Raw genomic sequence first — 11,899 nt, 5'->3', positions numbered from 1 at the left:
GCTATGAGGTTGATAGTAGTACTGTCATGAGTAATGCTATTAACATGAGTCAGTGGAATAGCGTCTAGCTGTTATATAGTGAGTTGAGGTGTTTGAGTGGGCGGGGGGGGAAGGGGGGGGGGTCGAGAAACTTGTGGGGGACGGGTTGAGGAGGACTGGGCGGATGGCCACGTCGTCATCCACTTGCTGACGCAAGAGGAAGGGGGGGGATGTCTTGAGATAGATGTAGTGAGTGAGCAAACTCTACAGTTGTTTAATGGAGATATGGACAGCCGACTACGTGTTGAAGTGATAAAGGCACCACGTGTATGTAGAGGTGATAAAGTCATTGAGGCTTTTTGTGGGCGGGGAGGGGGGGGGAGTAGATATATGTGGTTAAAGCAGCAGTTGGGGTATAGGGGAGTGTGGCATGCTAGGGAGGGTGGGGTTGAGAGGTCAGGAGCTCGCCACTCGTGACATAAGGGCGTGAGCGTGTTGTGTGGTGTGTGAGGGCGGCGTGTGGGTGGGAGTGTTGTGACACGCTCCGTAGTACAGTCCTGCTTAGTGTGGAGACATACTCCATTGAGTCATGTACAGGCTGCTTCGTGATATTGGTTTGGCCGTTAGTACATTGGGGTCTGGATTGTAGTGGTGGGGGAGGGGGGGGGTAACAAATAGGTTTGGGTATGGGTATATGAGTTGGGTAAGAGAAATAGGGGAAAGTGGGTAGGGGGTGGGAGATGGTTGGAGGAAGTATGGTGAGAGATTTATCTAAGTAGTAGGATTAGGTGTTGTGTGTTGGTGGGGGGGGAGTTGGTGAATGGTGTCTATTGTTGGTCAGTAATGAAGGAGGCGGACTGTGGGGAGGTGTGGCGAGGAGTGGGGGGGGGGGGGGGTGGGGGGGGGGGAAGGTTGTGTATTTGGTTTGTTTTGAGGGGTTTGGTGGGAAGTAGGGGGGTGGGTATATTATATATGGAGAGATTGTAGTTAAAGTAAAATGTGAGTGATATACTTGGGGTAGGCTGGACGTTCAAGAAGCCCGTTAGCTCGGGTTGGCCTAGTCAGTGCAGTAGTGTGCCCTTCCCTCTTACAAGTGGATGAACATCAAGCGCCATGCTTCAAGCGTAGTCTGCTAGTACCAGTCCGGACATTGTTATTGGGCACTGTAGTATACAGGCTTCACTCCAGCTCAGTATTTCGCTAGACGGTATATCCCATAGTGAGATTAGCACGGAGTACTTCGTGTCTGTGTAGGGGGGGTAATGTAATGTACATGGAGCATGCTGTGATTACAGATAGATGTAGGACTAGGCCTAAAGGATGCAAACTCATACTACACACACATGACCAGCTGCATAGAGTCACAAGCTGGGCGCGGGCAACATGTGGTCGGCCCAAGGCTAACTAAAGTGTCCCGTGATGGCTCTTGCGCTCAGAAAGGCGAGAATGCACGATAAAGACAGTAGGCTAAATTCTAGCAATGCAGTCTGCTGGTGCACCACACTCATAAAGGGGCTAGAGAGCGGCCTGGACGCAAAACGCGCAGTGCACATCGTTGTGGTACTACGGCGTCTACGGTCAACTTATGACAGTGAGCATCAATTGCTGACCTGCAGGAGCATGGCTGTGGGAGAGCTTCTGGCCAGAAGGAAAGAAGCAGCAAGCTGTGCTACTGATTGCAACCAAAAGCAGACTCCGATACTAGCTCATGCAATAGGTGAAAAAATAAGCATCAATAGGGGGATAGCTAGGGGGTACTGTATGGGGGGGGGGGGGGGGGGGGGGGGGGGGGGGGGTGTGGGGAGGGGGGGGGGGGGGGGGGAGGGGGGGGGGGGTAAACAGAGCTCGGACTACTGCGTGTCCGCATACGAAGCGGACATGTGAAGTGGGGGGGGGGGGGGAAATTAGGGGGTCGGAGAGGTGGAGGTTCGGAGGGGGGGGGGGGGGGGGGGGGTTGGGGGCCACCCGAGGTGGGGGGGTATGGGGGGGGGGAGCGGAGGGGGGATAGTGAGGGGAACGGGGGGAGGGATAGGGTACGCGGGGGGGGGGGGAGGGGTGGGTGGGCTTGGGAGGGGGAGGGGGGCATTATTGTGGGCAAGACGTAGGTCTGAGGCGTATGACCAATCAGCAAGCGCACTGAAAGCGCGGGACGGGTAGGCGCGTCGGGCAGACGCCTACCGGATGACAAGGAGATGAAATGTGTTAAGACTTAGAAGCAGTTCGAAATGCTAAGTACGTGACAAGGGCGCTACGAACAAGTGAGATTGTAGGCCGGGAAGATGATTGATCATGGGCCGCGTCGTCAAGGTTGAGGGGAGGGGGCATCACAGTGTACACACTTCGTGATATATAAGACTGGGCTGGTGATTGTAGAGAGCATGAGACACTGGAATATGAGGCAACATAGAAGTGCGCAGTGCGTACAACTGATGATAGTATGAGGAGTCGCGTGGGGGTACACAGCAGTAGGATTGAGCTATGTCATAGTAGGTATGAGAGGGGTCATACATGCATACAGCGAGGAGGCATTGACGCCTCTGGCCCCTGCGTCTGCAGCCTTACGGGTGAAGCCACAGCGGGCTTGATCTGCGCGTGACTAGGACGGTGAAACCAGTCTAGGGGGCACGACCATTCAGTAGGCAGACAAGCGGGCACTAAGTAGATGCAGATAGACACAGCTATGTAGAACCAAATCTGACGTTCTGCAGTAGCATGTTAGTACATTAGTCCAAACGGAGCAACTATTTCACGGCAAAACCCCTACCAGCCACGACGCCCGAGAGCATACCCTGGTTCTGCAGCAACGGCGACATGCTCTAGAGCAATAGAAAAGCGACATCCGCCCGTGACCGGAGCCCTGGCCTGCCAATTGCAGGTTGTGGGGGGAGGGGGGGTTGTCGTGCGGCATAGAGGTAAACTGAAAGTCTCTGAAATGAGGGCTGGGGGAGTGGGGGTTGGGCAACATCGCTATCGAGCTGGACGTAGAATAGAAGGTAGTATCGAGCATAGAGGGGGGGGGGGGGGGGGGGAGGTGGGGGGGGGGGGGGGTGAGGGGGTGAGGGGATTGGAGTGGGAGTAAATGTGTGGGGATGTGTGGGGAATTGAGTGGGGTATGAATAAAGCCATGGAGGGGATTCGTTAACGGTCGTACGTGCGCCAAGCTTTACAAATCTCTAAGCGGGAACGCATAGGGGAGTAAGGGAAGAATTAGGACAAACGCTGGGGGTGATGTGTAGGGTCATGGGGCCCGGGCAACACATTCGAGGGGGGCCGAAAAGCGGCATAGAGAGATGCGAGAGACCTGCTGTGGGACCACGTTGCTGTGGCCAGGGGGGGAGCAGAGGATGGGGTAAGGGAGCGGCGGCACCAGGGTGGGGGCAGGGGGTATCTGTAGAGGAGACTCTGAAGAGGGACGCACTCCCTAACTCTGCAGAGCTCTTCAAGAATGCTGGGCTGCCTCAAGGGGACGAGAAGGCGCGGACAAGGAAGGTAAAGAGTGGACCGGAACATCATCCGTCGCTGCTGAGGAAGTAGCTAGTCATCGGGCTCTGCTCTCGCCTGGGGAATGCGGTGGCCTACATCGAGCCTGATGTATATCATTTCGTGACAGCCCTGACTAGCTAACACTACTACGCAGGCCAGTGTCGTCCTGCCTGACATGATGACATCAGTCCACGCACTATGACGCCAATAGAAGGCCAGTGTTTACAGATATCCTAAGCGCGTGGCAGAATCTAGCATGATTGCAGCAGACTGGGAAGCGGTAAACAAGCTCTATGTGGTTGGAATGGGCTAGCGACGGACCATACTGACAAACTTAACGAGTCTGAAGATGCAAAGTTTACAATCGTCTGACAACTGAGTCACATGCAGATCTTGTCAGCGTATCGAGATCAATCTAGGGGGGGGGGGGGGGGGGGGGGGGGGGGGGTAGCACACACTTGACGGCACTCAGCTGTATGGATGGCCATGGGGCCCTAACTTTCATCCAGAGCTTGTCGGCTGTGCCGGGGGCTTGCCCAAGCCATCACTAGACCGCAGGGTAAGCCGTGGGTCTGCCGGGGAGGGGGGGGGGGGGGGGGGGGGGTTTTTATATGCAGCCAAGGCAACTCTTTGGGGGGGTTACAAGTCGTGAAGAGAGGGAAAGTGGCGGGGGAGCAAAGATGTACAAGAGACACGTCATGAGTCCAGGGGTACAGTTCTGTGCTATCTTCGTGACCTTGGGGGCGTGTGTGGAGTAGGTATACCCTTTCTATTTTTTTATCTTAGTTATGCTGCTAATCAAGGTGACTCTAACGATGATCAACCTTTAGTCCATAGCTATGGCTGCGGGGGGAAGGGCCTGGCGGGGTGGGTGTGTGGATATGCCAGCTATCTAGGGACGGCATAGACAGCTAATCTGTTCTAGGCAGGCTTAATAATCTCAGCGTAAGGCTGGAGCTAAAGTCGATAAGCGCCTGACGGAGTAGATGCTGTGATGCTGGGCACTTCTTGCATGGCCCCTGGGTTATAGGAATCAGCACGCAGAGCTCTCATAGTGGTGGCGATTACATGTACCTGAAGGGGGCGAATTAGCACCGTGCACAGTTCCAGCTCCAAGCACCAGCAGAGAGCTGGGCAGCGGCTTTTTGGGGCAATCCAGAGCCGACGCAGCACTAACTCAAGCGGATCGCGTACGTTCCTAGTTCCTACACGCCTCCAGGTAGGGGCCAAGGATCTGCCATGGCCCTAGTTAATAGCGGCAAGGTGTCTAGCTCCCCTGAGAGACCTATGACGACACTACACACACAATCCAAAATCACATGTGCATTACAAGTCAGTGCAGGGGTCTGTGATGCGTCGAGAGGGGGCAAGAGGTGTAGATAGAATTAAGGAGTGGTGGGAAGGGGGGAGTGGGGGGGGGGGAGGATGACGGAATTAGTGTGGAGATGCGCTCAGTGGCGAGAGAGTGGATTGGGGGAGAATTGTCTATGGAGGACGGGGACGGCATCAGGATTGGATGGGGCAGGCCTCAATACGGGGCGAGCGGGCTTGCTGAATTAGAGGGGCCACCGCTGGTCCTTGGGCTGATGCTGCGGCAGCGTGGGGCTCTGTGTGGGGGGGACCGAAGCGCACTGACCACGGCACGGATAGCAGCTGAGGTGCACAGGCGAATGGTCATGCATCACTTTGTATCCCCCTCTCTATGACAGCCAATCTATGGGTTGCATAGGGCTGGAGCAACAGTTGTGACATGTCTGTATAACTGAGCATAGCTAGCCGCTGCGTTTATGGGCATCCATGTGTGAAGGCGACCAGGAAAACTCGGAGAGCTGATACAAGGCTATCAGGTCGGTATGAGCATTTCTTGGGAGCTGCTGTAAATTCATGAGGTATACTCTACAGAGTGGCTTATGGGGAGACTGTGATGGTCGTATTGAACGTCAGGGTTATGTGGATACACATTTGTCTATAGCTAAGGCTTATACTAGCCTCTAGATAGTGAGGACTACAAAGGGCGCTGGGCGAGTAAGGGGGGGGGGAGGGGGGGGGGGGGGGGGGAGGGGGGGGGGGGGTGCGTTACCGGCCTGCGCGGTTAGGCAGCAGATCATGATCTGCAGCGTCACATGCTTGTAGGCCCTCGTGACAGAGGGAGCAGATGTGATCGTGCTGGCCATCACTACATGGAAGCACACCCTTGCCTGTATGACTAGATCTGAGGGCTCAGCTACTAGGCAAAAAGGGAAGAGGCAGAGAGGCGGGGCCGTACAAGGTACGTCAGAGCGAGTCACACTGGATGAGAAGAACGGGGGTACACCATGAGGGCGTTACAGTTTAGGACCACATTTGTCGCGTAGACATCTAGTAAGAGGGATCTAAGCCTCAGACCTCCAGTCTCATTAGCTTCGGATAAGTGCAGCAAGAGATACTGATTGCACGATAGCGTATGCATGCTAGAGGTCAATGCTAGGGGGCGCATGCCACTCGCATGCGGCTAGGTGAAGGGGGTGGAGAGCGGAAGCGAGGATAGCGCTGCTGGTCCGGACAAATACACCCAATTGGTCCGAACATCACCCTGCCTAGCCTCTATATCTATACGTGGGCAGACAGTGGGGACTAGTATGAAGAGCGACTAAATGCCATCAATTGTACAAATGGGTGCATAGAAGGGGGATGTATGGGACTTGAGAGGCTGAGGGTCCGCAGCTGCCCTATGTACTAGACCCTTCATACATCACATGGCGGTTAATGAATTGGGGTAGGTGGGGTTGTTTTGTGGGGTAGGAAGATGAATGCTAATAAAATGGATGGCGCCAATCACTTGCAGCTGAGCAAGAGCAGGGTGGTACACAGTTTTCGGAGGGATGAAAGAAACCGGACGGTGATTCGGAACAGAGTAGAGAAGGAAGAAGATAGGAATGTGTAAGGGGGGGGGGGGGGGGGGACAAGGGGTAGGGGGGGGGGGGGGGGGGGGGGGGGGGGGATATCTGATTGGAGACGGTGGGAGGAGTTCAGTGGGAGCATGGATGCGAGGAAGGAACTGCAGTTAAGAGAGATGGTTAGTTTTTTTGGTGGCACTTGTGTTGGTCGACATCCTTCCCCTCAGCCAAGAGCCTGACAGAACAGGGGAGAGCGATCTGCAGTCACATAGGGTGTCCATCTGACGGTGCTCATGAGCGAGCGGCACTTGGAGCCGTGGGATAGGTCTTGATAGGGGGTGCTGTGATATCACTGGTGAACTAGGGCGCAGCGAACGCCTGATGATCATACTGGGAAAGGAGGGTATTTGGGTATTTGGTGACATGGGTGACTGAGTGCTGTGATGGTTGATAGGATGATGGAGAAAATTGTGGGGAGGATAATGGGGGGGGGGGGATTTGGTAGGGAATTAGGGGAGAGATGGATGAGGGAGTTTACAGAGGATGTTTGATATAACCAGTACAGGGTTGATTTGGGGGTGCTGACAGCAAAAGCATGGTGTGACAGAGGGTGGGGGGATACAATAATTGTCCGTTTGTATGGTTCCCGTGTATAACTCAGGTTATAGTTGAGTTGGCCTTCTCTGGGAAATTAAGCAGTGTTGGTCAGGTCCCGTGGGCATACAACATATGCAAGAAAGTCATAGGCAAAGAGGCTTGTTCTGTTTGCCTTTCAGCCTAGCACACATCTAGAGCTGTGGCAAAAGGAGTCAAAGAGCAATCGGTGTGGGTAGAGATAATATTAAAAGGAAAAAATAATAATGTAAGAATTGGAAGCATTAAGAGTGGGATGGACAACTATGGCAAGTAGGGTTCATAAAATCTGTGGCATCTGGGAAAAGTCTGGGAAAAACTAAAGGTTGAGATGAGTATGAGAATAATACAGACAATACAAATAAATATGCTTGTTTCATTGCATACTCGGCAGTTTGTACAGCTAAAGGCATCCACTACGATGGGCAAGCGATCGCTAAGAGACAATGAAAAGGTTCAAGTTACTAGTACTCCTAGGTGTATTAGCAAAGGTCCTGTATGGGAACCATTTCACATTCTCTGAAATGACCCTATCAAGCAAGGTCATTAGAGCAAAGATTAGAATTTTCATAAGCTCTGTGCTGGAGGAAAGAGGAGTGAGGAGGAAGGCTCGGAGTATGAGGATGGAGGGATCATCGGGCACTGGGGCTACGTGCCTTGGCCTCATCTGGAAAGTGTAAGCAGTAGGATGCTAAACGAAATGGGTTATAGTGACAGCATAGCATGGATATAGTCTCTGAGCAGCCTTTCAGTAAGGCACATAATTTACTTAATTCCTCTACAGGAATAAACAAGCTGGTGTGAAGTGAGTAGGAAAGGAATTGAGTAATCTACAGTAAAGGAATCGCTGAAGTTTAGTAGCAGACTTTAGGGGGTGACAGTTTGGCTTGCAGCATTTCAGAAGTAAGCAGTAGCAGTCTCACTAATGCAAATGAGAGGAAGATGAGGCAGTAAAGTGCTTGACCAGTATGGGTAAAAAAAGAGTCTTACTCAAGAAGGCTGGTTATCTCAAGTGGTTTACATCTATCTCGAACTGGGAGACGCAGTGGCAGTAATTAGCAATAATGTAAAAATGACAGAGGCTGTTTGGTACACTACAAGGAGATTGCTAGCATCTAAGGGGTAGTCCGCCATTAGGTCCTGAAAAGTTAAAGCATCCCGCATGCTAGTTCTCGCAAAGTTCAAAGTAACTTCCTCCTATGGTAAGGCTTAGAAATCATTAGTTGTCCAAATTCCTAGCTTTTTTTCCTTGTTATTGCCAGGCAACCATTGAGGGACTTCTTGGGGATCCATTCATGTGCAACCTAGAAAGAACCTGGGAGTTACTCGCATCGCAATGTTCTGGAGTCCTCTATTACTCAAAGAGGAGATCTCTGGAGTGGGCTGGCGAAGGTGTCCGGGTCAGAGAAGGGCCAGCCAGGATGATCAGAGGGCTGGAGCTGCTCTGGGCTTTGGAGACATGAAGACTGAGAGAGTTACGGGGCTGTGTCAGCTCTTGGAGGAAGGAGAATGGCTCCCAGGAAGTACATACGCTTCTTGTGGTCCTTGCAGGAATCCTGAAAGGTGCTACAAAAAAGCTGGGGAGGGGATGGTTTAAGGGTGTGAGGAGTGGATAGGACTATAGGTAGGATCGGAAAAAAAAACAAGAAATGGGTGATTCAGATTAGAATGGTTAGGAAGTAAATTCTTCTCTTAACTCTTCCCCATGAAGAGTTGGTGGAGACACCTATGGAACAGGTTGGGGCTGAGGGAGTGTGGTGGAAGTCCCTCATCCTGGCGGCTTTTAAGACCAGGTTGGATGTGGCTGTGAGGCCACCTGGCTGTAGTGTGAGGTGTCCCTCGGGCCTGCCATAAGGCATGGGGGTTGGAACTGAATGATCCTTGAGTGTCATCTACCCAAACCCTAACGATTATATGATTCTAATCCCAGACAAATGAGGCAAACTTCTTTAGGAGTACATTTGTGTTTCCGCTAAGAGGGTGTAGCCCTTTGACTCCTCCAGGCAAAACAAAAGTGTGATCACCATTCGACCACAGCAAATCTTTACAATGTCTCCTGGCTACATAATGGCCACACAGCCCCATCCAGAGGATGATAGCAGGTGTCCACAAAGAGCCATGGTCTCCAGCAGGCCTGCCCACCCAAGCGAATGGCATGGGCATAAACACGGAGCCTCATGCCATGGCTGATACATTGGCAGAGTTTTCCTCCAGCTCAGATGTATGGCATTCTCAAAGATATTCTGAGGGTATGCAATAGCCAGCAAAAATCCGATGGCAGTGAATGCTAGGGGCAAAATATACGGGCAATATTTTTTTTCGTGGAAATAAGGCATTTTCCGCTCAGGCCTTTGGGCTAGGTTTTGCCGCAGTTCAAAGAGTCTCCTTCTGTCGTCGTAGGTCAGTGTAACTCCCTGCATGGGCTAGGTCGCACTGCATTTTACATCTTACACACGAGTTTGGAGGGGATTAAAATGAATCATACATGTGCTTATGTTAAATTAACGCTGACTTGGGAGTTAACGTGGTTTAGTATATCAGTGCTTTCATGTGCTAAATTTGAAGGTGGACTGTGGTGGGGCGGAAAATTCTCGAGCACACACCCCCCAGACTGGCCCCCCCCCCCCCCGCCAACATTATAACTTTCCATACCAGCGGCAGGTGGGAAGGGCAAATGAAAGCTGTATTTACAAAGCAAACCTACAATCTCTGGCAATGAAGATCAATTAATAGGTTATCAAAATATAGCAATATGTACCAACCTTTAACGTGGGGGCAGGTATTCTATCACATTTATAAACAGCAGCCAAGAGCCCTCCCTGGCCTGAGGACGGCAGGGGAAGCAGGGCAACAGCTTCTCGCTATCCCTGCCTCCTGCCCTGTACACTAAGTGGCATCAAGGAACAGAAGCAAGAGAACTTAACATCATCGGCCATGGTCAAAACACATGGCACGCCAAGGGTCAGTAAGGCCAGTTAGCTATCCTCCCAGTCATGAGGAACGTGAGAAGGAGAGATAAAATCTTGGTTTGGGAAACCAAATCTTTATGGGTAGGACTCTCTCTCGCAATGGGGAATTGCTTAAATTATCATACATTTTCCCTTTTTTTTGGGGCACGGCGCGTCCCCAGCAGTGATGTTATTCAGATTTTTTGGGGGGGGAGGGGGTGGGGGGGGGGGGGGGGGGGGGACATTTTACTACGTTCTGCGCAGATCTGTGGAAAAATTTTATAAGGTCATAGCCTAAAAAACTATCACCAATCATGGCTTCTTTTTTAACCTTTCATGGCTGTTCGGGCATTGCAAAGTTCAGTTTATTAGTCGGCAAGTGCTCCACAGCAGGGGGATAGCACCAAAACCAAAGATATACAGGAATTGAACATGGGGTCATCAAGGGTCAGGGATGGCTGCATTTTAGGTTAGGCAGATTTAAGTGCTGGCTTCTAATTTCAACAGCAACAGGCCCTTTCTCTTTCTGGTCTTGACATTAAAAGGAATGTTCGCTTTTGAGGGGCTGTGAAAGCGCCTTGACAAGCCTCTTAACTTCTTCCAGACTTTCAATTGTTTTAAATGAACCATACAGGAGTCTATGGATGTTGGTTCTTAAAGTGTGAAACCCGGATGCATCAGCGTATCAAGATTTTTTCTTATTGTTGCTCAACGCATTTGATATGTAATCTACATTTAGTAAGCGCTCAGATCAGTCTTGGTCGCAGGCCTGGTCCTAGACGCTCCTTAGGTGCTTTCTCATTTCAATATTTGTTTTATTCCGCTGAACATCTCATGTAACAGTTGAGCCGTGTAGGACCTGCAGGGGGGGGGGGGGGGGGGGGGGGATAGGGGCAGTTTGGCTTCTCCTCAAGTTATTCGCAATGGGCCAAGTAGCGCTAAGAAACTGAGGAGGCAGTAAGATCCGAGGCCGTCTCTGTAATTTCCCCCGAGAGAAACTTGCAGATGGCTTCTGCAGTGGGCAAAATCAACAAAAAAAGAAGAGAGGATACTGTGGTGCCTGATAACTTGTAGCCTCTAAACGAGCTGTATCTTCATCTCCTACCGAGATCAGCTCTTGGCTGTATTCTCATTTTCCCCGGATTTGGGGGGTCACTGGGTAATGATGAAAGCGTAGTAAACCTGGTTGCTTGTATAACAATGAATTCCAGTAACACAGAAGAAGGGCAAAGAAGCAGTCAGAAGTCCCCTACAAGGTCGCTTTATTGTATGTGTGGAGAATCCCCAACATGCCAGAGGTGTTCTTAACAGTCATGAAAGTCGGCGAAGAAGTCGCCTTTAACAAATGAGTCCTTGAGCAGGATCCCTAGCCAACATCCCTGCATCAGCCAAAGGCCCCAGCCCAGAAGCAAGCTGACAGAAGTCATGATAGTCGCCTAGCACCCTAATCCCCCAAGCTGCTCCGTAACCTAAGTCCTACGCCCACAGCGGAAGGGTAAACTCTTACTCAGAAGTGGCTGTTTCTGTCTCGTTTCTTATCAATCCCTTGACCACTGAATACCCTAACCGCACCATCTTAAGGGCTCCACATCTTTTTAGCCCGAATGAAATTGCCAGCATGCCAAGGACTGTGGCATTCTGCAGCAGGTTCCAGTCCAAAGGGATGGCCAACCTGAGATGTTGATCTTGGCAACCAACATAAATGTGATAATCTTTGCTCTGGGCAGGCCTGCTGAGGAATAAGTTCAGCCCTAAGGAATCCTGCAGTCTGCAGGCATCCAGCAGCTCTCCCTCAGCACAGTGCCTGCTACATCAGACAAATTGACATGAGAGAGGCAAATCTTGAGAAATGGAAGTAACTTCTGGGTTTCTCATCCATCAACCTGTTATAGTGGTATTGATTTTGAGCCCCAAGCTAGATTTCCATGTGGTCAGTAGCTTGCCTTCAGGAATGAACTGATGCTTTTTTCCTATCATCTT

General features: G+C 51.4%; 1 protein-coding gene across 1 annotated transcript in view; it reads left to right on the top strand.

Annotated features, from left to right (window-relative positions):
* Positions 1–6,247: 6,247 nt before the first annotated feature.
* PEX16 (peroxisomal biogenesis factor 16) overlaps positions 6,248–11,899 on the top strand; it is a 50,858-nt gene continuing 45,206 nt past the window's right edge. The window contains exon 1 of the mRNA XM_054400251.1: positions 6,248–6,381. Coding sequence (XP_054256226.1) covers positions 6,248–6,381 — 134 coding nt within the window. The remainder of the gene's footprint in view (positions 6,382–11,899) is intronic.

Source organism: Indicator indicator, chromosome 4 (assembly GCF_027791375.1).
Source record: "Indicator indicator isolate 239-I01 chromosome 4, UM_Iind_1.1, whole genome shotgun sequence".
NCBI lineage: Eukaryota > Metazoa > Chordata > Aves > Piciformes > Indicatoridae > Indicator > Indicator indicator.
This window is presented reverse-complemented; position numbering and strand designations above follow the sequence as displayed.